The 27298-nt window shown below is 39.1% G+C and overlaps 1 protein-coding gene across 14 annotated transcripts in view; it reads left to right on the top strand.

Moving 5' to 3' along the window:
* Positions 1 to 27298, top strand: part of adgrl3.1 (adhesion G protein-coupled receptor L3.1) — a 301163-nt gene that overhangs the window by 155112 nt on the left and 118753 nt on the right. For all 14 annotated transcript variants that reach the window (XM_057843335.1, XM_057843334.1, XM_057843322.1 and 11 more), the window contains exons 6-7: positions 7723 to 7737; positions 8639 to 9427. In XM_057843335.1, the coding sequence (XP_057699318.1) occupies positions 7723 to 7737; positions 8639 to 9427 (804 nt within the window). The remainder of the gene's footprint in view (positions 1 to 7722; positions 7738 to 8638; positions 9428 to 27298) is intronic.

Raw genomic sequence — 27298 nt, 5'->3', positions numbered from 1 at the left:
CTAGGAGTACTTCCACAGCACCTCATTGGTCTCAGCTGCTCCGCTGGAGTTTGGCCTTTTTCCAAAGCTAAAATCAAGTGCTCCCTTTCTCTCTCTCTCGCTCACTTTTTTGAGCTCTTTAATTCTCCAGCTCTCTGTGGTATGAATGTTTGACATTTGCATGTCAATCTTGCCAGAAAGCTTTGACTGCCAACTTTACAGTATATACAATACTGGCTGGAGGCAGTGCAGGCCCTCTAAAAAGGTCTATAGATCAACCCACATTTGGAGAAAACTGCTGCTTTGCAACACCCATGCATGGATATGCTTAATCTGAGCTATCGTACATGAAACACCTATTTAATACTATCCATTTTTTCTACTAAGCACAAGGTATCATGTCTATCCATTTTCACTTAATCATCACAGACTCTCCAATTACAGTTATGAAGCAATTAGCCTACTACCACATTTAGTACATTCATCAAAAAATAAAATCCAATGATATGTTATGCAATACCTTCACATCCTATTTTAGACAATAGCGATCGGTGCGGAAGGAAAGCTAATTAAAAGATAAAATCACCTTCTTGTCTGTCCAATTAAAGACTTCTGTCAAATTGGACCCTTGGAAGAACTCCATCATGATGACATGAGAAGGCCTATTTAGTTGGGTGCATGTCTGCACGCGCGTGCACGAATTTTCTTGAGCAGGCAAGACAAGATGGAAAAGGAACCAAAGGAACAGAAGGAGAGCGAAAGAGGCAGACTGACAGCCGAAACAGCGATAGAAAGAAATAGGTTAGACAAGGCCAGCAGACAAAGAGCAGAAATAGGGAATTAACTGATAAAAGATGCGTAGACAGGCCCTGGGATGGAGGAAATAGTTGAAAAGCAGGGGATAAAATGGCAGAATGTCAGGTGAGGAGGAGCAGGCCGAGAAACGAAATAAGATAATAATGAAGTAAGAAAGACAAAAAAAGTGCTCGTAATTGACCTTGGGCTATAGTGGGCTGATTAGAGATTAGAGATAATCGCGGTAAGGCTTCTGTCACCATTCGTCAGCAGAAGGACACACACAAAACACACAAATACACGCACACGTGTGCCCCGCGGGGAAACGCAAATTTACTTGCACACGCAGACACGTACGCTGTCTTTTCGCCTAGTCCGACACATCCTTAATAAACCATACATTTTCAATAAAAATGCTAATTATCACTTTATCACTGCAAAGTAAGGTGAACATTGCTACTGCGTATATGCGTGGGTGTGTGTTTGCAAAGAGAATAGAGGAATGGGAAAGCATGAATAAACCAAGCAGTTATTGTAAGCAAGAACATTCTGGCTAATATGAATGTTTACACAGTACAATATACTACAGTCATTTATTTATCACATGGATCAACAATCAAATGCACCGACAAAAACATGTCAACTAACAATCAATTGTATGAAGTATGTACTTAACTATCAGTCCATTTTCTATTTTCGCTAAAAAGCTTACATGAAATAGAGCTCATTTTCCATTTAACCTTGAAAAAACCTCAAGTTCTCAATCTATGTACAATAGCCTGACTGCTTTGCTCTAAAACACTGCAATAGGAAGAGCCTTTGATTCATGAGAAATGTTTTACAGCCCTTTTGTTGAAATTACCAGAGGTGATATCTTGAAAATCCCTGCAATCAGCTCACAGAGTGAGCGTTCTGCTAATGTAGAAACACAAGGAAGAGCAGTACAAATTGAATGGCATTTGTGTGACATTTTGTGTGCCATTTTGCTACTTGTTGCTGACACTCTATTTTCATTTGTGGACCGCAGCCTTGAACTCTTACGCACACGTATGCAAGAACATTTCCGCTTTTTGAAGGCTGTGAAGAATAGTCAGTTGAAAATAGGTCGTCATTCTATGTCACGAATGTCTATCTAAAGTGTGTCTTTTTTCGGAATCTATTGTGAAATATTACACTTTCCATCGGCATACCTCTATTTGAAAAAACCCACCAGCTGTTGTAACAATTCCTTCAAGAATGGGGTAACCTTTTTATCCTACGGCATACATCGAACCTCAAAAGTTTTCACAATTTTTACCGGGTGTGAGTTTTCTCATATTTTTATTTGTCCCACCACCCTTCCCTTTCATATTGGAATATTGTGTCCAAGAAGACAAAATCTTGTGAATCATTGGCTCTCAAACCTTTTACACCATATACCGTCTCTAAAATTACCTACTGTATTTTCTTCAGCATAATGTACTATATTGCTAAAATTATCATCACATACCACCCCACTCCCCCGCTCTCTGTCTCTTTCACACACACACACCTTAACGCACACACCCGCACATCCCCTCACACATACACACACACTTGTTTTAAGTTAAACACCATCTCCTACCAGAGATTGCTTATCAGGAATTGCGCTAAGCCTCACCAGTTGCAATGCATTTTTCATGAGCTTGGGATTTGATGGTAAAGCATACAGTTGTGGTCAAAAGTTTACATACACTTGTGAAGAACATAATGTCATGGCTCTCTTGAGTTTCCAGTTATTTCTACAACTCTGATTTTTCTCCGATAGAGTGATTGGAACAGATACTTCTTTGTCACAAAAAACATTCATGAAGTTTGGTTCTTTTATGACTTTATTATGGGTTAACAGAAAAAGTGACCAAATCTGCTGGGTCAAAAATATACATACAGCAACACGAATTAGCAATTTCTTGTGAGTGATTATTGACTTGAACAATCATTGACTTGAACAAGTCAGGAAAGTCACTTGGAGCCATTTCAAAGCAGCTGCAGGTCCCAAGAGCAACAGTGCAAACAATTGTTTGTAAGTATAAAGTGCATGGCACTGTTTTGTCACTGCCGCGATCAGGAAGAAAACGCAAGCTATCACCTGCTGCTGAGAGAAAATTGATCAGGAAGGTGAAGATTCAACCGAGAATCACCAGAAAGCAGATCTGCCAAGAATTAGAAGCTGCTGGAACACAGGTGTCAGTGTCCACAGTCAAGCGTGTTTTGCATCTCCATGGACTGAGAGGCTGCCGTGCAAGAAGGAAGCCCTTGCTCCAAAAGCGGCACCTTAAGGCTCGACTGAAGTTTGCTGCTGATCACATGGACAAAGATGTCAATATTAGCGCTGCTGTATGTATATTTTTGACCCAGCAGATTTGATCACTTTTTTTCTGTTCACCCATAATAAAGTCATAAAAGAACCAAACTTCATGAATGTTTTTTGTGACAAAGAAGTATCTGTTCCAATCACTCTATCAGAGAAAAATCAGAGTTGTAGAAATAACTGGAAACTCAAGAGAGCCATGACATTATGTTCTTCACAAGTGTATGTAAACGTTTGAGCACAACTGTATGTGTTTGCGTTTCTATGTCTTTATATGTCACACACACATAGGTAGGTAGTAACACATTACAATTACTCCGTTACATTTACTTGGGTAACTTTTTGAAAAAAATGTACTTCTAAGAGTAGTTAGTAAGCCATATTTTTGCTTTTACTTGAGTAGATTTGTGAAGAAGAAACACTACTCTTACTCTGCTACTTTGGGCTACACTAGTCGTTACATTTTTCCTCTTTATTCTACATATTAGATTTAACTTTTTTTTTTTTTTTTGCTAGATATGATGCCAACAATGGCTCTACCAATTTCACCAATGAGATGAGATGTCGCAACAACAATCAAATGACTCCATTACACCAATTGGACTCAAGCTTCTATGATCATGCTGGCCTGTTCAATCGCGTGGTATCTTTAAAGCTCCGAACAAGCAAAAAATAAGTATTTGACGTAGAGCGCTGCCGTCAACATGACTCGAAAGTGTGAATTTTAAACTCACTCCCAATTTTTATTTGTCACCGATTGACCACGGAGAAATTGAAATATGATCCCTTTAATTTAATTATATGACTTTTTTTCTCCACTAGAAGGCACTTATACTTTTTGGAGGAATGATGCTTCACTTATGTAATTTTTTAAATTCTCGTTTCATTTAAAGTGTTTTTTTTTTTTTTTTTTAATTTCTTTGGCTTAATGTTGTTATGTAATAGGTTATGTTACATTCTAATAATAACTGTTAATATAGATAACTTTGTGCTGAGAAAAAAAATACCATTTAAAAAAAATATTGTAAGCAATTACTCACAATGTTACTCATTACCTGAGGATTCTTTTAACAAATACTTTTTTACCTGTACTTGAGTACATTTTTTGGATGACTACTTTTACTTGAGTAATATTATTTTGAAGTAAAGCTACTCTTACTTGAGTAAATGTTATGGCTACCCTACCCACCTCTGCACACACGTTTGTTGGTACTGGTTTTGGCTTGAAGTATTAAATAATGTCGGGGTACATTGAGATGTGTAGTGACCAAGAATGTGACCAAACTATTTCCAAATGTTTTACCTTGGAGTGCATCATCTATGCCTCTTCTCCTGTTTTACTCCTTAGGGAGCAGTTCCATTCAGTAGGTAGCTAACGGTCTTGAAACACACAAGGGGAACTGCCTGCAGGATTAGGTTTCTGCTATGTTCACAAGCCACTCATCCCCCCTAAGGACCAAGGTGGAATGGAATTCATATGTTTTAAAGGCTCTGAGCAAGTGTGCACATTTCTCTGAGGGGGCGATGTGAATAACCCTCAGCCAAAGTGAGCTCTGAGGAGAGCGCTTTGAATATAATAGAGAGGGAATTGGGTGTTGGAATTGGAGCAAAGCAGCACAATCAGCATGATCCCACACATCTGCACAATCATACACAAGAGTCACACGGTGGAGGTGACGACCACAAAGCATTAGCTCGCCTGCTGCGCAGCACAGAGCGTTTTTAAAGCTTCAATATCAGTTGGTCTACTGAAATGGAATCTCAATAATCATATCAGTTTGGTGGTTTTCTTTTCCTCTGTTGCTATTAGATACATTCAAAGCTCATATCCTCAGGCTATTTCATAATCCTGTATTGGTTATTCTGTACTATGATTAAGACCTTTTAAGGCTGGCGAATGAACTCAAATTCTTTGCTTTAATTAGTTGCCTTCATGCCAATTCCACTTAAACAAATAAAAGCCTCTACATAAATTGACACCTCAACAAAAATGACAGATGGCGCAAAATGTGCTTTGTAACCGTTACTATACAGCCATATCCTTTAGGTAGGACAGAAAACTGCATGAGACCAACATATAGCAGCCTGTAACTGTTCAGTATGGTCTTAGGTCCTTAGGTTAGAGAGTTCTCCTTATGATTAAGTTTTATTTACTTGAATGACGTGAAGAAGGAGAGTAACATTTGCAGATGCACTTTCAGAAATTCTGAACAGTCAATCCCACGTACAAAATGAAAACACTCACAAGGAGCAGTGGCCACCACTGTACTCAGTTTTGGTAATAAAGGCATTAAGGCTGATTTATGCTTCTGCACAGTGGTGACGGCAGACCTACATTGTCAACGCAGACCTGATTTACGACCTTACGCCGTTGCCTGACGTGCACCTCCACAAAATCCTGACTACGCGTCACGTCAACGCGTGGTGACGTGACTGTGACTAGTCCGCTCAGAACGTTGTTTCCGGTTCACAGCGAAATCACTGCCTTTTACAAACATTCTTGCAGTACACGCAAAAATGGACCAAGCCGGCGAGTAGATCATATAAGAGGTCCGCAGGTACGACCACCTGTACAATGTTTTGTCAAGGTATTATAAAGATTGCCAAATGGCATGCAATTCGTGGAAGGAGATTCCTAAAAATACGGAGCGAATGCATAAAAAAATGGAAGAATGCGTTGGAAGTGAATGGCCACATGAAGCGGTGACCCAGCCGGCCAAAAACTGCCCACTTTTTAATCTCTTTACAGTGGGGCAAATAAGAATTTACTCAACCACCAATTGTGCAAGTTCTACTTGAAAAGATTAGAGAGGCCTGTAATTGTCAACATGGGTAAAACTCAACCATGAGAAACAGAATGTGGAAGAAAAAACAGAAAATCACATTGTTTGATTTTTAAAGAATTTATTTCCAAATTGGAGTGGAAAATAAGTATTTGGTCACCTTCAAAGAAGCAAGATTTCTGGCTGTCAAAGAGGTCTAACTTCTTCTAACGAGGTCTAACAAGGTTTAACAAGGCTCCAACCGTTACCTTTCTTAAAGGCACCTGTTTTAACTCATTATCGATATAAAAGACACCTGTCCAAAATCTCAGTCAGTCACACTGCAAACTCCACTATGGCCAAGACCAAAGAGCTGTCGAAGGACACCAGAGACAAAATTGTAGACCTGCACCAGGCTGGGAAGACTGAATCTGCATTAGGTAAAACGCTTGGTGTAAAGAAATCAACTGTGGGAGCAATTATTAGAAAATGGAAGACATACAAGACCACAGATAATCTCCCTCGATCTGGGGCTCCATGTAAGATCTCACCCCGTGGCGTCAAAATGATAACAAGAACGGTGAGCATAAATCCCAGAACCACACGGGGGGACCTAGTGAATGACCTACAGAGAGCTGGGACCACAGTAACAAAGGGTACTATCAGTAACACAATGCGCGGCCAGGGACTCAAATCCTGCACTGCCAGACGTGTCCCCCTGCTGAAGAAATTACACGCCCGGGCCCGTCTGCGGTTCGCTAGAGAGCATTTGGATGATCCAGAAGAGGACTGGGAGAAAGTGTTATGGTCAGATGAAATCTAAATAGAACTTTTTGGTAGAAACACAGGTTCACATGTTTGGAGGAGAAAGAATACTGAATTGCATCCGAAGAACACCATACCCACTGTGAAGCATGGGGGTGGAAACATCATGCTTTGGGGCTGTTTTTCTGCAAGGGACCAGGACAACTGATAAGTGTCAAGGAATGAATGAATGGGGCCATATATTGAGTGATTTTGAGTGAAGATCTCCTTCCATCAGCAAGGGCATTGAAGATGAGATGTGGCTGGGTCTTTCAGCATGACAATGATCCCAAACACACAGCCAGGGCAACAAAGGAGTGGCTTCGTCAGAAGCATTTCAAGGTCCTGGAGTGGCCTAGCCAGTCTCCAGATCTCAACCCCATAGAAACTCAGTGGAGGGAGTTGAAAGTCCGTGTTGCCAAACGACAGCCCCAAAACATCACTGCTCTCGAGATCTGCACGGAGGAATGGGCCAAAATCCCAGCAACAGTGTGTGAAAAGCTTGTGAAGAGTTACAGAAAACGTTTGGCCTCCGTTATTGCCAGCAAAGGGTACATAACAAAGTATTGAGATGAAGTTTTGGTATTGACCAAATACTTATTTTCCACCATGATTTGCAAATAAATTCTTCAAACATCAAACAATGTGATTTTCTGGTTTTTTTTTTTCCACATTCTGTTTCTCATGGTTGAGGTTTACCCATGTTGACAATTACAGGCCTCTCTAATATTTTCAAGTGGGAGAACTTGCACAATTAGTGGTTGACTAAATACTTATTTGCCCCACTGAATAAGCTTAACATATGACAAAGCTTTTAGTTAAATTTCAGATTAGAGCACGGCCGTCTCATTCATGTAATTGTATTAGTCATTGCATATGGAGAGCATCCTTGCACTTTCACAAGGTTAAGATGAAATATGAACACAATTATGAAGATCAGAGATTTTATTATCCTGATTTCCTTATGATTACATCGTTAATCAATCTTTGTCTTCTGTTCCTCTTTTTTCTGTCTGCTCTCATTCCTTCAACTTTTGACAATGGCATCGGCAGAGGTTGAACAAAAAGGTAAGCCCACCGTGCGTATTGCATGTTCCTTGATCAAATTGTATGCATTAAGCTCAACGTCTATCTATCTCATCTTCATTGTGGTTATATTAAGACAGTCTGAATTCAGCATGTTAAGGCAATTTAGAAACATTGGCTCTTCATATTCTTCTGTGGTGTCGGGTGGAATGGCACCTAACAAAGCACTCCAAGGGTCAAACACATTTTTATGTTCAGCCTATGAATAGAGGATTGCTTTGACATTTGGTATTTCACGTTCCTCTTGTGAAATGAAAATGACACTAGTGCTTAAAGTGCCCAATCAAAGTTCAATTAATGTTCCCAGTCTCTTATATATGATTGGAAATCCTATTATTAAGAGGAATTGGAAAACCAAAATGAGTTTCTGGCATGTCTTTCTGTGTCTGGTTTATAAATACCGCGTATTGTCTGCAGTAAAAGGGACAGCATTCCAGTTAAATTACTGAAGTCTCTATGACCAAATCTCCCTCCTTGCTCATAAATTATGACCTCAGTATTTCAAGATGGGAATACCAAACACAGAGAGGAAAATTAATTGTTGTAACAATTGCAGCAACAGCAGGGGGAAAACTTGACAGAAAGAGACAGGCAGAAAGAAAGCGCCATGCAACTAATGAGGAGATGGGATGGGAGGGAAAGTGGGACTCAGAGAAAGAGGGGGTGGGCAAATGTGCCCATTTTGTCTTAGCTACAATATGTTGGTATTATCTGTTGCTGTGTTCTGCAATCATACTGGCTCATCACAACACAATCTCAGCTGAGTTGAAATCCAATGTAAAATTAATGTACTTGTTAGGAAGAAGTCAGGCTTGTTGGCATTTTACATTTTATGCGTCCATAAAAAGCCCTGAATGTAAAATTTGTGTTATTCATTCTTTAGTGTTTCTCTGCCCTGGAATTCTGCGAGGAGTATACCAAAGTGAACATCTCTTTGAGTCTGACCACCAATCTGGCGCCTGGTGCAAGGACCCACTGCAGGCCTCAGACAAGATTTACTACATGCCCTGGACACCGTACCGCACAGACACACTGACTGAGTACTCATCCAAGGAAGACTTCATTGCAGGCCGGCCAACCACTACGTACAAACTGCCGCATCGCGTTGACGGCACCGGCTTTGTCGTGTATGACGGTGCGCTGTTTTTCAACAAAGAGCGCACGCGCAACATTGTTAAATTTGACCTCCGGACGCGCATCAAAAGTGGTGAGGCCATCATTGCAAATGCTAACTATCATGACACATCCCCCTACCGCTGGGGCGGGAAGTCTGACATCGACTTGGCAGTGGATGAAAATGGACTATGGGTAATCTATGCAACTGAGCAAAACAACGGGCGTGTCGTGGTGAGCCAGCTAAATCCTTACACCTTACGCATCGAAGGCTCTTGGGACACCAGCTATGACAAACGCTCCGCTTCCAATGCCTTCATGATATGCGGTGTCCTGTATGTAGTCAAGACTGTCTACGAAGATGATGACAACGAAGGGACGGGGAACAAAATTGACTACATGTACAACACTGACAAGAGCAAGGAGACGATCATAAACATACCGTTTCCAAACTCGTATCAGTACATCGCTGCAGTGGATTACAACCCGAGAGACAACCTCCTCTACGTGTGGAATAACTATCATGTGGTCAAATACTCACTCGACTTCGGCAACAATGGTGAGTTCTGAATCTAAATATTACCACTTTCCTTGCCACTGCAGTTCATTCAGTGCTTTCATCTTTGTTCAGGCGATAAGAGAAATAACTCATTTAGAAGTCTAATTATTATATATATATATATATATATATATATACTTTTTTTTTTTTGCTGTAACATTAGCACTACCTTGAAATTCGTGTAATGACGACTATTTTACTGCCAATTCCTTATTCTCTTTTGACATAAGGGACCCTCACACCCACTCATCTAATGCCAAGAATTAATTCCGAAAAATACCATAAGGAAGATATAAAATTGCCATCTGTGCCTTCATAGTTCTTAATTATGACTCTCCCACAGCCCCTACTCATACTATCTGAATTTTAAGTGATTAAAGAGAAAATGAGTATCTTTAATGATGGAGGTGCTGCTTACTTTGATGCAAGTGTTGAAAGAAAATATCCAAGTTTTTCTGATCTTTCAGTACTGAACAAGCCTCATAAAAAAACAACAACAACAACAACTCAATAACTAAAAAAAAAATTGAGTAATAGCTAAGATTATCAAAAGGTAGTTACAACCGAGTCTGAGAAGCCCAAGAATTGCGCTTTTTCAATGTCTATTTTTTGGTGACCATACCAGGGTTTCCCCCTACCCCTAAGAGATTGTGGCGCACCGCCACACCAAAATAAAAGCCGCCACGCCTTGCAAATGTGATGTTTTTTTTGTTTTTGTTTTTTTTCCAAACTTGCAGCACATGAGTGTGAAGGGTTCAGCAGCAACCTTTTCATTGTGTATTGTAATGTCCATAACTACGTGCGGTCCCCTTAAGAGACGATCTGACTGGGGAGCTGTGACGCAGGGGGAAGTGAGGAGGGAGAATGGGAGAACGGGCGAGATGGTAAGAGATAATGGACGCATGTCGCGGCAGCCCGCTGTTATTGTTTTTCTTTATTATTGTTGCAACAATAACGTGGGTAAGCCAATACGACACCTCTCCTTCTTCCCCATATCCGGGGCATTTGGTTCGGACTTTTCGTCGAAAGTGAGCGGTGGACGGCCGTCTTGGACGGAAGGCAAGTTTAAATGAATTTGCGCCGAGAGACGGCGCCCAAAATAGGGCCTTGCTCTATTTTCAGAGCGCCGCCGCGCTAACGTCAACAAAGATGGGCAAGCGTACTTATATCTGTGCTATCAGACTGTTTCGGCAGACGGATATAAGCAATCACGGCTGATGAAACTTTGATAAATGCGCTTTTTTCAAGTTTCACAAGCTCTTGGACACTCGAAAACTGACTCTCATACATCTCCTTGCCAAGTTTATGGTACCTCGATGTGCGTTGGTGTGGAAATGCAGTTCACGAACAACAACAAAAAACTATTCACCTTCTCACCGAAACTAGTAAAACTCTTTACACGGCTACTAGATTTTCCCCCTACTCCTTGAAATGGGTCAGATGACAGAAGGACTATTATAGTTGTGGTAATGTAGTACATATTAATGCCAAATAAAAGGAAAAAGACGGACTACATCACTACGAGATGTAAGTTTTACTATTGCTACGAGAAAAAAAGTCGTATTATTACTTAGGGTAACGTAACCTCGATGTGCGTTGGTGTGGAAATGCAGTTCACGAACAACAACAAAAAACTATTCACCTTCTCACCGAAACTAGTAAAACTCTTTACACGGCTACTAGATTTTCCCCCTACTCCTTGAAATGGGTCAGATGACAGAAGGACTATTATAGTTGTGGTAATGTAGTACATATTAATGCCAAATAAAAGGAAAAAGACGGACTACATCACTACGAGATGTAAGTTTTACTATTGCTACGAGAAAAAAAGTCGTATTATTACTTAGGGTAACGTAGCTGTAATCAGCTACGCATTTTATGTACATGTACCGCAGCTGAGAGCTACGACATTAGCCTGACTATTGAAGTATTTCAAATATATATCTTTGTTATGGTTCTTCTTGGGAAAAAAAAAACATGAAAAAAACCAAAATTTGCGGTGGCACGATATGGTGAGGCTGTCCGACTCCGGTGCAGCTCACCACCACAGCTTAAAAAAATCCCAGGGCAAAACCTGCATACACTATATACACATTGAATATATTTTCCAGTATATAACTCATAACAGTATACCGGTATAATTGTTTTTGTGAGGATTAGCATGCTGATAACAAGTATTTAAGCACACACAAATGAAAAACGTACCCAAAGCAGACTGAAACTGAGAGTGAAAACTCTTAGTGAATGCAAAAGTAATGCTGCCCAAGGATTTGGAAACTGTTACTCAAAACAAATGAAACAGACTAAAAGTAAGATTTATGTTAAAAGTTAAGACAGCAACACTTGAGCCAAGTTAATATTTAGCATAATGTTAGAATACAGTTGAGGTTCATGTGATCTTGGACTCTTTCTTCCAGTAGCGCCAAGTGCTCTTTTATTCATATTATTGTGCTATGTTCTCCAAGCAATGCACTGCAATGCATGATCCCATGTTATCTAAACTGTTGAAGTGGATAGTTAACTTTGAGATATAACTGAAATTATGACTTATGAATATGAAAATCACAATGGAATTTGCCATTATTTTAAGTCATGTTAAAATTTTACTTTTCCATGTCCATTATAATGCTATTATTTAATCCAGTTCGCTTTTCCATTTAATTGTATTTTTTATAATGGATTTAGGTGTGCGTGTGTTTGGGTGTGTGTGTGTGGGGGGGGTGCTCGCTGCTAGCTGTTTTTTGTTTTTTTTTCTATTTATTTGTTTTCTTCTATCCACCAGACACAATTGACAATGAGCCACCTACGCATTGTTTTGGGCTGTGGTGTGGGAAGAGGTTCAATCTCTGTTGGTGCAAAGTTTACTCAGCAAAATACAGTGCCTTGCAAAAGTATTCGGCCCCCTTGAATCTTGCAACCTTTCGCCACATTTCAGGCTTCAAACATAAAGATATGAAATTTAATTTTTTTGTCAAGAATCAACAACAAGTGGGACACAATCGTGAAGTGGAACAACATTTATTGGATAATTTAAACTTTTTTAACAAATAAAAAACTGAAAAGTGGGGCGTGCAATATTATTCGGCCCCTTTACTTTCAGTGCAGCAAACTCACTCCAGAAGTTCAGTGAGGATCTCTGAATGATCCAATGTTGTCCTAAATGACCGGTGATGATAAATAGAATCCACCTGTGTGTAATCAAGTCTCCGTATAAATGCACCTGCTCTGTGATAGTCTCAGGGTTCTGTTTAAAGTGCAGAGAGCATTATGAAAACCAAGGAACACACCAGGCAGGTCCGAGATACTGTTGTGGAGAAGTTTAAAGCCGGATTTGGATACAAAAAGATTTCCCAAGCTTTAAACATCTCAAGGAGCACTGTGCAAATGGAAGGAGCATCATACCACTGCAAACCTACCAAGACCCGGCCGTCCTTCCAAACTTTCTTCTCAAACAAGGAGAAAACTGATCAAAGATGCAGCCAAGAGGCCCATGATCACTCTGGATGAACTGCAGAGATCTACAGCTGAGGTGGGAGAGTCTGTCCATAGGACAACAATCAGTCGTACACTGCACAAATCTGGCCTTTATGGAAGAGTGGCAAGAAGAAAGCCATTTTTCAAAGATATCCATAAAAAGTCTCGTTTAAAGTTTGCCACAAGCCACCTGGGAGACACACCAAACATGTGGAAGAAGGTGCTCTGGTCAGATGAAACCAAAATTTAACTTTTTGGCCACAATGCAAAACGATATGTTTGGCGTAAAAGCAACACAGCTCATCACCCTGAACACACCATCCCCACTGTCAAACATGGTGGTGGCAGCATCATGGTTTGGGCCTGCTTTTCTTCAGCAGGGACAGGGAAGATGGTTAAAATTGACGGGAAGATGGATGCAGCCAAATACAGGAACATTCTGGAAGAAAACCTGTTGGTATCTGCACAAGACCTGAGACTGGGACGGAGATTTATCTTCCAACAGGACAATGATCCAAAACATAAAGCCAAATCTACAATGGAATGGTTCAAAAATAAACGTATCCAGGTGTTAGAATGGCCAAGTCAAAGTCCAGACCTGAATCCAATCGAGAATCTGTGGAAAGAGCTGAAGACTGCTGTTCACAAACACTCTCCATCCAACCTCACTGAGCTCGAGCTGTTTTGCAAGGAAGAATGGGCAAGAATGTCAGTCTCTCGATGTGCAAAACTGATAGAAACATACCCCAAGCGACTTGCAGCTGTAATTGGAGCAAAAGGTGGCGCTACAAAGTATTAACGCAAGGGGGCCGGATAATATTGCACGCCCCACTTTTCAGTTTTTTATTTGTTAAAAAAGTTGAAATTATCCAATAAATTTTGTTCCACTTCACGATTGTGTCCCACTTGTTGTTGATTCTTGACAAAAAATTAAAATTTTATATCTTTATGTTTGAAGCCTGAAATGTGGCGAAAGGTTGCAAGGTTCAAGGGGGCCGAATACTTTTGCAAGGCACTGTAAGGCAGGCAAATATTAATATGCAGCTATCCCATTTTATATATTTATGGATATGTTACTTGTCTGATCAGATGTACACCCTAGATTGATGAACCAGGTAATGGTTGTGAGCGCATGTATCAAATTCAGAGATCACTTTCTAATTTCTACAGTAATGGTATGTTTCAGCCAACTTTCTTCTCCTCTGGACATATACTGTAAGTCATTTATAGGCCTAAAGCTATAACGACTATTTTCCAGGTGTAATCTTCTTATAACATGTTCAATAGAGTCTTCAAGACAGTCTGACCGTTTGCCTTATTAAATGATTTCTGAAACAGTCCCTGCTCTTACATGCATTTAAGAGGCACAGTGCAGTGAATTACAGAGAGAACCAGCATCAAACTTGGTTTATACCGATCAGTGCGGTAAACTACAATATGTGATCGTATGCATCGCACCTCTGTAATATAGTTATTCTCTTGCTACCCTATTCATGATTGTGCACGCATCTTTAGCTGCGTACACTTGAGTGTGATCACTGTCATAATGGAGCTCTGAGTGTGTCAGGGGGCTCTAAAAAGGAGATCAATGGGGATTCAATGTGGAGAATGACCTCCAATGCACATCAACGAGGCAGACTGCTGACCAGCGAGAGATAAATACATACAATCAATGCGACCCTGCTGCTTAACTCTGTGCCTCCCTCGATGCCATCGCTCAATGAAGACAAGGAATAAATTAGCTACCTCAACTGCATGATTTTCTCATTGTGGAGAAAATGAAGTGACAAGTTAGCCTAGAAAGATCCGACAAAGTTGCCGCATTAGAGCTGTAACTCTCAAATTAGCACAAATATATGTATAGCGCTTACTAAACAACTGCAGCTAAATAAAGTGCTCAATTAATAAGAATATCACATCCAACATTAATAAAAATAATAATAATCTAAGAGTAAATGGTGGGTTTAATTGTTATTAGATGAGAGCGAGAGGAACATGATTGAAACTTGACTGGCAACAGGGCTTCGTTGACTGCAACAGCTGATGGTACAATATCAACAAACAAACACAGATTTTTGGTAGCTTTTAGGCCATGTCTACATGTAGCAGGGTATTTGGCAAAAAGAAGAACTTTTTCTATGGTTTGGCCTATCATCCACACACACACGCACATTTTGGGCATTGAAAAGGAGGGTTCTTAAAAACTCTGTTCAAAGTAAAGATGTGCGAATTCTGCATTTGTAGCGCTATCATGTGGACACTGATAACTGAAGATTTAACCGTGGAAACATCACTGACCGCGAAAAACTTTGTTCCTACGCAGGAGTGAAAGTGGGCCAGAACGGTCAGGAACGCAGTTCTGGTATGAGATTCAGGGCCAGAACGCAGTTCCGGTATAAGATTCAAGGCTGGAATGCTGTTCCGGTATAAGATTCAGGGCTGGAATGCTGTTCCGGTACACGGTGCTTTGATTCCGAAAATATGACGGCAACTGTCAAAACGGTATGTTAAAAAAAAAATAAAAAAATGCTAAGCTGCCACACATGTAAACAATCTACCAACATCAGGTTTACATACACAAGTGTTGACAACAATCATAATAAAGTGCTTGTGTAGCATAATCCATTTTCACCAATATTTATTATTTATTTTATTCAACGGACGGCATGGAGGTTTCCCCAGTTGCTGCCGTTATCTGAGTCTGACGATGATGAGTCACGTCAATGTGCGAATGTACGCAGCAAAGCAAAACGCCTGGACTCATTTACCCATTCAATTGGCTGACATACTGACATGTGATCAGCAGAGATAGTTAGCTCTGATTGGTTGAAATGTGGATGCTTTCTGGAACAGCAAAAAAAAAAAAAAAAAAAAAGGTTGAATTGATGCGACAAAAAAAGGGCAATGCAGCATAAAATGGATCAAATCTTTAAGAGCAACGAAAGAGTTGAAGAGACTTATTTATCATATTTAGTTTTATTTGCTCTGATGGGGAGGTTCAGAACATCTTAGCTGTTAATGTACACTTTGGACTTATATTTGTTCATTTATGTTAGGCTACTTATTCATTTCCTTATGATTTAAAAAAAAAAAAAAAATGTTGCCAATTTTTGCGCAATCTTCAAAATATATTCCATTTCACTCTCCATAATATCAGTCATTTGTACTTATTTTTCTGAATGTATGTTACTTATATCTTTGTTATTAAAAAATAAAAAACAAAAAGTAAATGTTAACATTAACTTCAATTTTAATATACATCCAATGTTCTTAAGTAGTTAAAATTGAGGTTTGGCATTTATTATGTGAGGGAATGAAGGAAAATAAAAAATTAGGAGATGGAGGTTGGGGTTATCGCTGTTTTTATTTTGCAAATCATTTAAAAAGTTTTGGATGAAAATCAGTTTTTGTTTGTGTTATAGAAGTAACTGTGCTAAAACAATTTTCTTTGCGTTTCAGTAGTTTAAGAGGTTTGAGCCCTCCCCCCAACAAAAAGGAAATAAATAAAAAAATAAAATTTCTGGCTCCGTGGCGACCTTAACGTCGGGGAGTTCTGGCAAGAAATTCTAGCCACTTTCACCCCTGTTCCTACGTCACACATGAGACCAATGTTTGCATTTGGAGCAAACATGGATACCTTGGCAGTGGGCTTGGATCTAATAATTAGACAGGTGCTTTTTGCTTCCATTCAAATTCTTGAAGTTCTTCATATTGAAGAACACTTGCGAAGGATGGGGGTATTATGGACAATTATTTTTCGCGCATTGTTATGAATATACATAAAAATGAATGAATGCGATTGGCTGTGGAAGCTTTTTTATCTACAAAGGTGCTGGTGTAGATGTAATTATTTTTCCGGACGTATTAGGGCAGGATCCTCGGGTTGAAAAAAAAAAAGAAAAAAAAAAACCCTGCTAGGTGTAGACATGGCCCGGGTTTTTTTCCTTGGCAGGTAACCTCACTGTCCACATTCAGTCAAATGTGAGGTTAAAATTTCCTATCTTTCAGTGCTCTTTCACTTAACTTTATGTGATTCCCAGCTTTTGCCCCTCTCCTCGATGAATTATTTGCCAAGAGGATGGCTGAATGTTTGAGGCAAGGCAGTCTCATGGCTGTAAGCATTGTAAACAAAAAGGAAGAAAAGTCTAGAAAGAGTTGGAAATGCATCCAATAGGTTGCTGAATAGGAGTGGGAACCTCAGGGCACCTCACGATACGATACGATTCACGATACAAGGCTCACGATAACGATTATATCACGATACAGCGATTATCGATATATTGGTCAGAAATTGGATACATGAAATTCTACGATACAACTGTTGAAACGAAAAGAAAAAAAAAAGATATTGGAAAATAGAAAAAAATACTGTTTAAGTCATTTATTAAACAGTGACACCTTTTCTGTGCAACATTGCTGTAAAATATAAATCTACTGCAAATTGTGCCCCTGCACATATAGAGGAAACCAACCACGACCACTGATATCGCTTGGAGAAATCACGATGAATGGCACCCTTAATTTCTTTAAAGTTTTAAATCTTTAAAAAAATAAATAAATAAAAAGTGCCGTAGGTGTCAGCAGTTGAGCTTGGAGTGGGGCAATGATAAAATTGGTGGGTCTTTTCTTCGTATATGAACTTTGTTGCTTGGTTTGAGCACTTCCGCTATCTGCTTCAGCATTTAAGATGTCAGACTTGCTCAGTCACAGTCTTCCTCACCTTAAAAACAACAAAATAAAACAAAAAATATTAGCTACTTCATAGCGTTTGAGTTGAAATCCTGATTTTTTTTTTTTTTTTTTGTGTTGGAAGTATTGAATTAAAAAAAATATGAACTGAATGTATAGAAATTAAAAATTCAATAATTACCTATTTTTAATATGTAGGCTACATCAATAATTACCTATTTTTAATATGTAGGCTACATTAATTATCATGCACATCACTTTATATATCTTGGAACCTATTCAAACCATTTTTATAGCTTATTGTATCAAAATGACAGTAATAACAGTTTGTGTAGTAAACTAGATGGAAATTGGTTCTCAAATAAATCGGTAAATTCATGTGGGCTTGTTCGATATTCATTTTCATCCAGTTTAGGGTCCTGGTTTATTTTATATCATTCAACACCAAATGTCATCAAAATAATACTTGTAAATTAAAAAGTCAATTACATTGCAAAACTTTCTTACCTCAAGTGATGAAAGCAAAGCTCACAAACTCCAGTGTCCACTACGTCACCAGCTCCCAGTGAAACTTATTTTTCTTAGACAATTCTTGCATACAGCAAAGTCCTTGTTCACCTTACTTCCTTTCTTGTTGGTGTAAAATCTAAAGTGTGTCCCCATGTGTGATTTGTAGCAATATTTTTCTCATTTTTTCCCTCCACCGTTCTCACAGAGCTTTTTTATTTTTTCAACCCACTTGGAGCTTCTCTTCTTCTCTAGACAACTTGTGCGCACTTTACCCTCACCGCCACTCCCGAGCGCCCCTAGTGGACCGCCAAGGAATTGCTCAACAAACATTGAGCAGTTTACAGCATCCATACGCCATTGTATGGCCAATATGTTAAATAAAAGTATCGATTCTTGGCGGGAGCATATCGATAACCCATCGGGTTGCAAAATATCGCGATATATCGCTGTATCGAGATATTGTCACACTCTTATTGCTGAATGTGGTGCCCTTTTATACATTAAATGTCCATGCCATTAAAAACAATTACTGTATGTCCCCATTTTTTATGCTTAATGTAGTCAGATACCTAATGTTTTCTTAAGTTTGACAACCATGCAATTTGTAGATTGATTTTAGTAGCCTAGCAAGATGAACCTCTTGCAAAATGATCATATTGTGACATTATGACCACACTGTGGTTGGTTTCCACTCATTCAACAATCCTGCAAATTAGTTATATTTCCAGGGTCTCAGGTTCCAAGACTAATTCAGTGCCCGCATCACTACTCAGCTGTAAAAACACAGTAAATAAGATATTTGTGTGTTTTGTTTACAGCAACACTTACAGTACATGCAAACATGTACCACATGCAAACTCCACACAGCCCGGGATTGAACCCTTGATCTCTGAACTGTGAGGCATCTTAATACATGTTAGTAATATACAGTGCTGGCCAAAAGTATTGGCACCCTTGCAATTCTGTCAGATAATGCTCAGTGTCTCCCAGAAAATGATTGCAATTACAAATGCTTTGGTAGTAATATCTTCATTTATTTTGATTGCAATGAAAAAACACAAAAGAGAATGGGGAAAAAAAAAAAAAAAAATCATGATCATTTTACACAAAACTCCAAAAATGGGCCAGTCAAAAGTATTGGCACCCTTTGAAAATCATGTGATGCTTCTTTAATTTGTGTAATTAACAGCACCTGTTACTTACCTGTGGCACATAACAGGTGGTGGCAATAACTAAATGACACTTGCAGCCAGTTAAAATGGATTAAAGTTGACTCAACCTCTGTCCTGTGTCCTTGTGTGTACCACATTGAGCATGGAGAAAAGAAAGAAGACCAAAAACACTGTCTGAGGACTTAAGAAGCAAAATTGTGAGTAAGCACGGGCAGTCTCAAGGCTACAAATCTACCTCCAAAGAACTGAATGTTCCTGTGTCTACCGTGCGCAGTGTCATCAATAAGTGTAAAGCCCATGGCACTGTGGCTAACCTTCCTAGATGTGGACACAAAATAAAATTGACGAGGGATTTCAACTAAAGATTGTGTGGATGGTGGATAAAGAACCTCGACTAACATCCAAACAAGTTCGAGCTGTCCTGCAGTCTGAGGGTACGACAGTGTCAACCCGTACTATCCGTCGGCATCTGAATGTAAAGGAACTCTGTGGTAGGATACCAAGGAAGACCCCACTTCTGACCCAGAGAGTTTACCAAAACATACCTGAGAAAGCCAAAAACGTTTTGGAAGAATGTTCTCTGGTCAGATGAGACAAAAGTAGAGCTTTTTGGGAAAACAACATAGAGTTTACAGGGGGGAAAAATGGGGCCTTAACACGGTCCCCACAGTCAAACATGGTGGAGGTTCCCTGATGTTTTGGGGTTGCTTAGTTTCCTCTGGCACTGGACTGCTTGACCGTGTGCATGGCATAATGAAGTCTGAAGACTACCAACATATTTTTCAGCATAATGTAGGGACCAGTGTGAGAAAACTGGGTCTCCCGCAGAGATCATGGGCCTTCCAGGAGGACAGTGACCCAAAACACACTTCAAAAACCACTAGAAAAGGGTTTGAGAGAAACCACTGGAGACTTCTAAAGTGGCCAGCAATGAGTCCAGAACTAAATCCCATAGAACACATGTGGAGGGATCTGAAAATGGCAGTTTGGAGAAGGCACCTTTCAAATCTCAGAGACCTGGAACAATTGGCCAAAGAAGAACGGTCTAAAATTCCATCAGAGCACTGAAAGAATGTCATTGATGGATACCGGAAGCGGTTGTTCGCAGTTATTTTTTCAAAAGGTTGTGCTACCAAGTATTAGGCTGAGGGTGCCAATACTTTTGTCAGGCCCATTTTTGGAGTTTTGTGTTAAATGATAATGATTGTTTTTTTTTTTCATTCTCTTTAGTTTTTTCATTGCAAGCAAAATAAATGAAGATATTACTACCAAAGCATTTGTAACTGCAATCATTTTCTGGGAGAAATTGAGCATTATCTGACAAAATTGCAGGGGTGCAAATACCTTTGTCCAGCACTGTATAATGAATTTGTGGTCTTGGCAAACAAAGGTCAATCTGACAAGTTTTTGACTCTGAATATGTTAGATGACAAAAAGTACGGCAATTAATTGAATGTTTTTTTTTTTTTTTTGGGGGGGGGGGGTGTTATTTAATAATGGAGTGAACAGGGAAGAAAGGACAACTTTGTATTAAAACTTTTCAAATTATCACATCTTAAAACCAGACCAAAGGTGAATATAAAGATGTTACTTCAATTAAAAGGTATGACTGTATAAACTCTTTAATGAAACAAATTAACACCTTTTCTCACTCAAATACAAGTGACAAATCATTAATATAATGTTGTCAATTATCTCTTCAATGAGATTCATAAAACTGAAATATCATAGTTGACGACATATTTGCTTTTGTCAGCGGGTAATTCTGACCTGCGTGACAAAACAAACTTTCTAATATATTTTAATACTTTTTAAACCTATTGGTACACCCATTTGTATAAACATTTGTTCACTCCTGATTTCTCCCAGGAGGTAAATTTTCCCCAAAATATTTGATACAGTACTTTTTGCTATAGATATTTAGCTAACTATAAAGATGAGGATAAAGAAATGTAATGATTTTTTTCATTGCACACTACCAGTTAGTTGCACTAGTCTACAATTCCTGGAGTGAGTATGCAACTAACTAGTACAATAATTGCCTCATATAACCAATATCAGTCAATCAATTGGAGATAATAGAATCAAATATTTAATTATCAACTATAAAATTTTACAAACATAAACCATGAGATTTTGTCCAACACATCGCCAACACTCTACAATGTTTGACTTATGTCTAAATGTGACCGTTTTCTCAACAAAAAAAAAAAAAAAAATGCTAGCAGCTTACCTCGATTTACCAGTAGCAAAGCTCAGTGGAAATAAATAAAATATCTATCTATGGGGGGAAAAACAGACATCTAAGATTTCTTTTACGAGTCAGACTTTGAATATCACAGGCATGAAATATTCTTGGGTTAAGCAAAAGTTGACACATAAATACCCATATGTAATCCAACCGATTGATGCAGTAGGCAGTAGAAATTTTGGCCTTTTTTAAATGCTTTTTTTCCTACTCTTGGCACTTGAGAAGAAAGTGAACTGCCTCATTTGATTTTGTCCCACGTCTGTTTGTGTTTCGTCTTTGTCTGTTGAGTTCCCCATTCTCTCACTCGTCATCGTGCACACAAACGCTTACAATGGCAGGAATCTCAACATTTCCCCTTCCTTCATTCATATATCTTTCTTGTAGTCAGCTCTCTTTTTCTTTGTCTTTGCTCTTTATCGCTCGCTTAATCTGCCCTTTTTTTGTTCCCGGCTCTTTTCCATATCACATCAGGAACATGCTCAGATGTATTGAGGACGTGTGCATGAACGTCTAAAGTCAAAGTCGCTTCTCGACATTGCCCTTCTCTCCCACACTGCGCTCCCAAACATTCCCATGCAAACTCACTACTGTTTATGGACTTGTTTCATCATATCTTCTTACATGCATATTATAGAGGCCGAGCCTACGCAAGCAGCATGGCGCAGATGAAACGTTTGAATAATTTAACACATCCAGTCTGCCTTGCTTTGCTCTTTGGAAAGTTTTTTTCCTCTTTCTTCTTTCTCCCCAACAAAGTTGCATCCTGCCTTACGTTGTTACGCTGATCATTTCTATTTAAGTTCAGGGGAGAGAAACGGTTTGCACAGAATACACACGCATTTAAAATGGAAGCAATAGGGTGCAGGTATTTAAATTATTTGCATTACCTGGTGTATGTTTTTGCCTTATTTGTCCATGTACCGTGTTGGGCCGAATATAAGATGGCCCTGATTATAAGACAACCCCCTCTTTTTCAAGACTCAAGTTTGAAAAAAATACTTTTTGAACACCAAATGAATTTTTATACAGAAAATAATTACAGTACATCTGAAACAAATGATTATAACAATATATTTGAGAAAAAAAGCATGCTATTTTGCCTCATTCAAGTCTTAATATCTGAACATTTAAATATGTAAACTAAAGGGCAATCACATTCTTAAACGAATGGCTTCTGGTTTTCGAAATGTAAATGAACCAATCTATTGTGATAAAACAACAAAATTGCAATAACTGCATTAACCATCAAAGTGAAGTGTATTTATAACTGTAGTCTTGAAACAAATCTGAATAAACGAAAAACATTGCAATAAAATAATGCAAACTGGTTAAACTTGAGAGTAGCTGAGCTTTGTCATGACAGAACATCGCTTCAATGATATCTGGCGCCATCTAGCATCGTGAATGGGTATTACGTCTCGACCCACTTTTTCAGTCTTATTTCAATGCAAAATCATCGTCTAATATTCGGGCCAATACGGTAGTTTAAATACTGGTGGTTTGAAAAGGTTTTATTTTATATATGTTATATTTTTTTTACTATTCTGGAGTCCAATTGCAGTAGCAAAAAGTTGGACCCGTTTAAAGAATAAACAAATACTTAATTAGAACCATCTTATACATAAATGCTCGTGTCAAAACTGATACCCTAAATCATAGAAAGTAATCCAATTGTGCACTCATGTCATTATGTTTAATAGTTGACCATCAGGAGATGAACTCAACTTGGCCCTTCTCGCCACTCTGTCAGTTAGTGGAAATTTAAAAGTTCACCTTTCAACCCCTAATGGCTGAGATCACAGTGTCCCATTTCCTTGGGAAGTCAAGCATGGAGTAGCTATTGTCTTAACCCTTTGCCATTTATTTACTCCCCTGTGTCCTGTCCTCGTCCGCCTTCTCTCTTCTCCTATTCTTCCTCCTCTCCCTCTCACTCTACTGCTCTACCTCTTCCGCATCTCACCTCGCCTGTTGTCCTTTCCTCACCTCCTCCCCTTTGCCCCTCCTCTTCACCTCTCCTTCCTGATTGCAATCAGCCGGCAGGGATAAGCATGGCAGGAAATGTTGGAAACAAGCTTAAGTGGAGAGAATAACACCGGTTTATGGCTAGAGTCGAGAAGCCTCTTTCACCACATCACTGATTACTGTGGGCTTCAGCACACACCAGTTTGTGAGTGTGTGCCTTTGTGTCCTTGAGCTGCTGCTGCTGCTGACTTATTTTTCATCCAAAATGTACTCTGTGTGTGTGTATGGAGAGCGGAGCACATTTTAAAGTGATAAATCATAATATGAGAACATTTGTGAATTTAAACTTTACCAATTTACAAAGTGTGATATCACAATCTCACACCTTAATACTGCTGCTCTCACTTCACTCCTAAGAGACTTTATCCACACTCGCTCTTCCCTCATGTCTTCCACTTGTATCCATCATTTCTCTCCCAGCTTTTGCACTACCAGCGAGTCTCATCTTCTCCTCGCTAAACAGATTACAACACAGGCTCCTCACTAGAGACTTCTCTTTAGAGAGTCTGGAACACCTGTACTTTGCCTGCAGTATGCCCTTATTGATTGAAAAGCCCCTGCCAGGCCGTCTGCGTAAGTTTGGCTTCCATGCTGCTTTTCCATCTACCAAGTGGCCAGTACCAAATTAGGCTGGCATCCAGAACACCAGGGTGGAGGGGAAATCCACAGTTTTTGCAAAAAGTGAAACACAAATAAAGGTTTATGAAAGATGCAAAGGCATACACCATATAATGCAAAAAGCTCCTGGGTATTAAAGTGTATATGATGTGACAAAAAAATCTTAAATAGCATTATTACTGGAATTTAAATAATAATTTGAGACGATTCAACTATATACAACAAGCTGGCAAAGCGCAGATGAGGAGAAATGCGTCTTTAAATCTGCTGTTTAGCTCCTTTTGTCATTATAGCACTCTGGCGCCTCCATCTTGGTGATGACATCAGACAATGAGCGATTTCAGCGGATTTAGTATTGATCCCAATGGAGGCGGAAGCATTTTTTTTGGCGATTCTGGGTCAAGATTTTTCAAACTATATTGTCGACGATCCAGAAGAAGCATGTGACATACAGCCATATATGTTTTAGTCGTATTTGGAGGAGGTAGAAGATTCAAAACGAGAAAAAGGCGACGGAGACAACAAATACGAGGCTGATGGCTAGAGCAGACTGAATGGGCAACACAAAATGCAGGGTTTCCCCTAGGATTTTTTGAAACTGCGGTGGTGGGCTGCATCGGAGTCGTACAACCTCACCATGTTGTGCCACGGCAAAATTGTTTCATATCATGACAATTTTTTTTCACATGAAGAACCATAACAAAGATCTATTTGAAATATTTCATTAGCCAGGCTAATGTCGTAGCTCTCAGCTACGGTACATGTACGTAAAATGCGTAGCTGATCACAGCTACATTACCCTACGTAATAATATGACTTTTTTTTTTTCTTGTAGCAATCGTCCTTCTTTTTCCTTTCATTTGACCCTAATATGTACTACATTAACACAACCATAATAGTCCTTCTGTTAATGGACCAATTCAGTTGGTTTGCATAGGGAGGTTAGAGACATAACTCTAGGAACTTTTCAGGATGCTCAAATTGTACCCACCAACTTTTAAGCAACCTTATTTGTATTATATAATGAGTTCATTTATAGAGGTCATTTAGATTGTTTTTTAATATTTTGTAAAGACGGAATTGACTAACAATAAGTGATATTGTTCAAAACATTATTTGAAAGAATTTTTCTCTTGATTTTGGTGAAAAATGACCAACCTTTAGATGTATCAGCTTAATAACAACAAATAGTAATATTTACCTAAAGTAAATTGAATAATCTGACCCATTAATATGTTAGCTAGTCAACACTCAAAACAAGATGGAGAAAATTATTCGAATAGATTTAAGAAAAATCATCAAGTTAAAACGTTATAAATTTGCAGTGTGAAAGTTAGTACAATTCAATACAGATTTATTTGCGCATTGATCATTTAGCACAGGGGTGGGCAAACTATTCCACAAAGGGCCGCAGTGGGTGCGGGTTTTTGTTGCAACCCATTAAGAGGACACCTTTTCACCAATCTGCTGTTTTACAAGTGCAATCAGTCGATTGCAGTCAGGTGCTTCTCATTTCTGCTGAAACCGCATTGGTTAAACTATCTGTGCTGGGTCAGTTGGAATAAAGACCAGGACCCACTGCGGCCCTCGAGGACCGGTTTGCCCACCCCTGATTTAGCATATCAATTAATTAGGTTCATATCGGTAAAAATGTAGCCCTGACCCCTATTCACCTTAACTGTTTGGTTATATTAATGTCCCGTCCCCAGTAAAATGTGTACATGCAGGTTCCCACAGCAAAATTTTGCTACTCATCTGTTGCTTAATCTCGTCTTGTGAGACTAATTTCATCATCTCAAATTGATCTCATTCTCTGCTTATTTGTTTCTGAGTTTGTGCTCCTAAGGGTACCCTTAGGACCAAGTGATGAGTCAAAATGAGCAAAGACATCATTGAGACAAAGGAGATTGATTTGAGAAAACCAGATTTGAGCAATATTTGAGAAGAGAAATTCTTTTAATTAAAAATGGAGTTGGACAGCACCTTTCAGGCACTCAAAGCACTTTGACACTATATCCTCATCTACCTGCTGGTGACACAACAATGTGGGGTTCAATGTCTTGCTCAAGGATACTTAGATGAATTTGTCAGGACAGAGAGTTGAACTCACAACCTCTGGGTTGGGTAACAACTTCTCTACCACTGAGCCACGCATGGGCTCAGATGCACTGTACTCGATGTGACGCAGCACATCAATGGAAAGCAACTTCAGAAAGCGCGTGTAGCAGCGATGAAGCAAATTTGTTTTATTTTGGTTCATTTAATAATTTATATATTTCTTTGATACATCGAAAAAAAGAACTTCCAAATGGCAGACATGTTGCCTGTGAACCAGTAGTTTTAGTGAGACATCGTCGGCCAGCGTGTTGCCTGTTTTGATTACGTCATCAAACGAGAGGACTAAGGTTCTTCACACTATTTTGTGTTAAACTTTCGATCTTCGAAACCAAAAAAACAATAATGCATTTGTAGCAGCCAATAGTTTTCTGCGCCGAATTTTCGGTCACATCCCTAATTTTTACATTGTACAAGATGAACCAAATGAACCAGATGTTATTTAATTATTTGACCAATTACAATATTTTCTCGGATTTTGGCATGAGATGAATTAAGATGTGATTGGACATGTCAGAGCAGACACTACTCTTTCTTACAACGAAAGAATCTTGAAAACCCAAAATGAGCAATTGCAGACTGGAAGGAGATCAAATTGAGAAATATTTGTGACTGACACAATATAGGGTTGCTTGGCGAGAGTAAAAGAGACAGCTTTGAGGCAAGTTTAAGACATAAAATACTTTGCTCTCATCCATTTCTTTAACTGTGACATTAGAGATCGTGACTCCAAGTAAGGAGATAAAATTTAGACACATTTGAGATCGACACAAGTACTCATAGTTGTCTCTTGGTGAGATCTTGAAAGGAGACAACTATGAGACTTTATTGAAAAATCGTGCCAGTAGAACAATTCTCAAGACCTTCTCATTTAATGCTCACTATGAGACTTACTTCTCATGAGACAAATTTGAGAAAACTGTGAAAACCACCCTGGTCTCAATTATTGCTGATTCACTTCTCAGAGATGTAAATGAGACGTGAACAAGATCTCATCTTCAATTTTGCTTTGCTATGGGT

The sequence above is a fragment of the Corythoichthys intestinalis genome, chromosome 8 (assembly GCF_030265065.1).
Source record: "Corythoichthys intestinalis isolate RoL2023-P3 chromosome 8, ASM3026506v1, whole genome shotgun sequence".
Lineage (NCBI taxonomy): Eukaryota > Metazoa > Chordata > Actinopteri > Syngnathiformes > Syngnathidae > Corythoichthys > Corythoichthys intestinalis.
The sequence above is the reverse complement of the archived record's forward strand: the minus strand, read 5'-3'. Positions and strand labels throughout refer to the sequence as shown.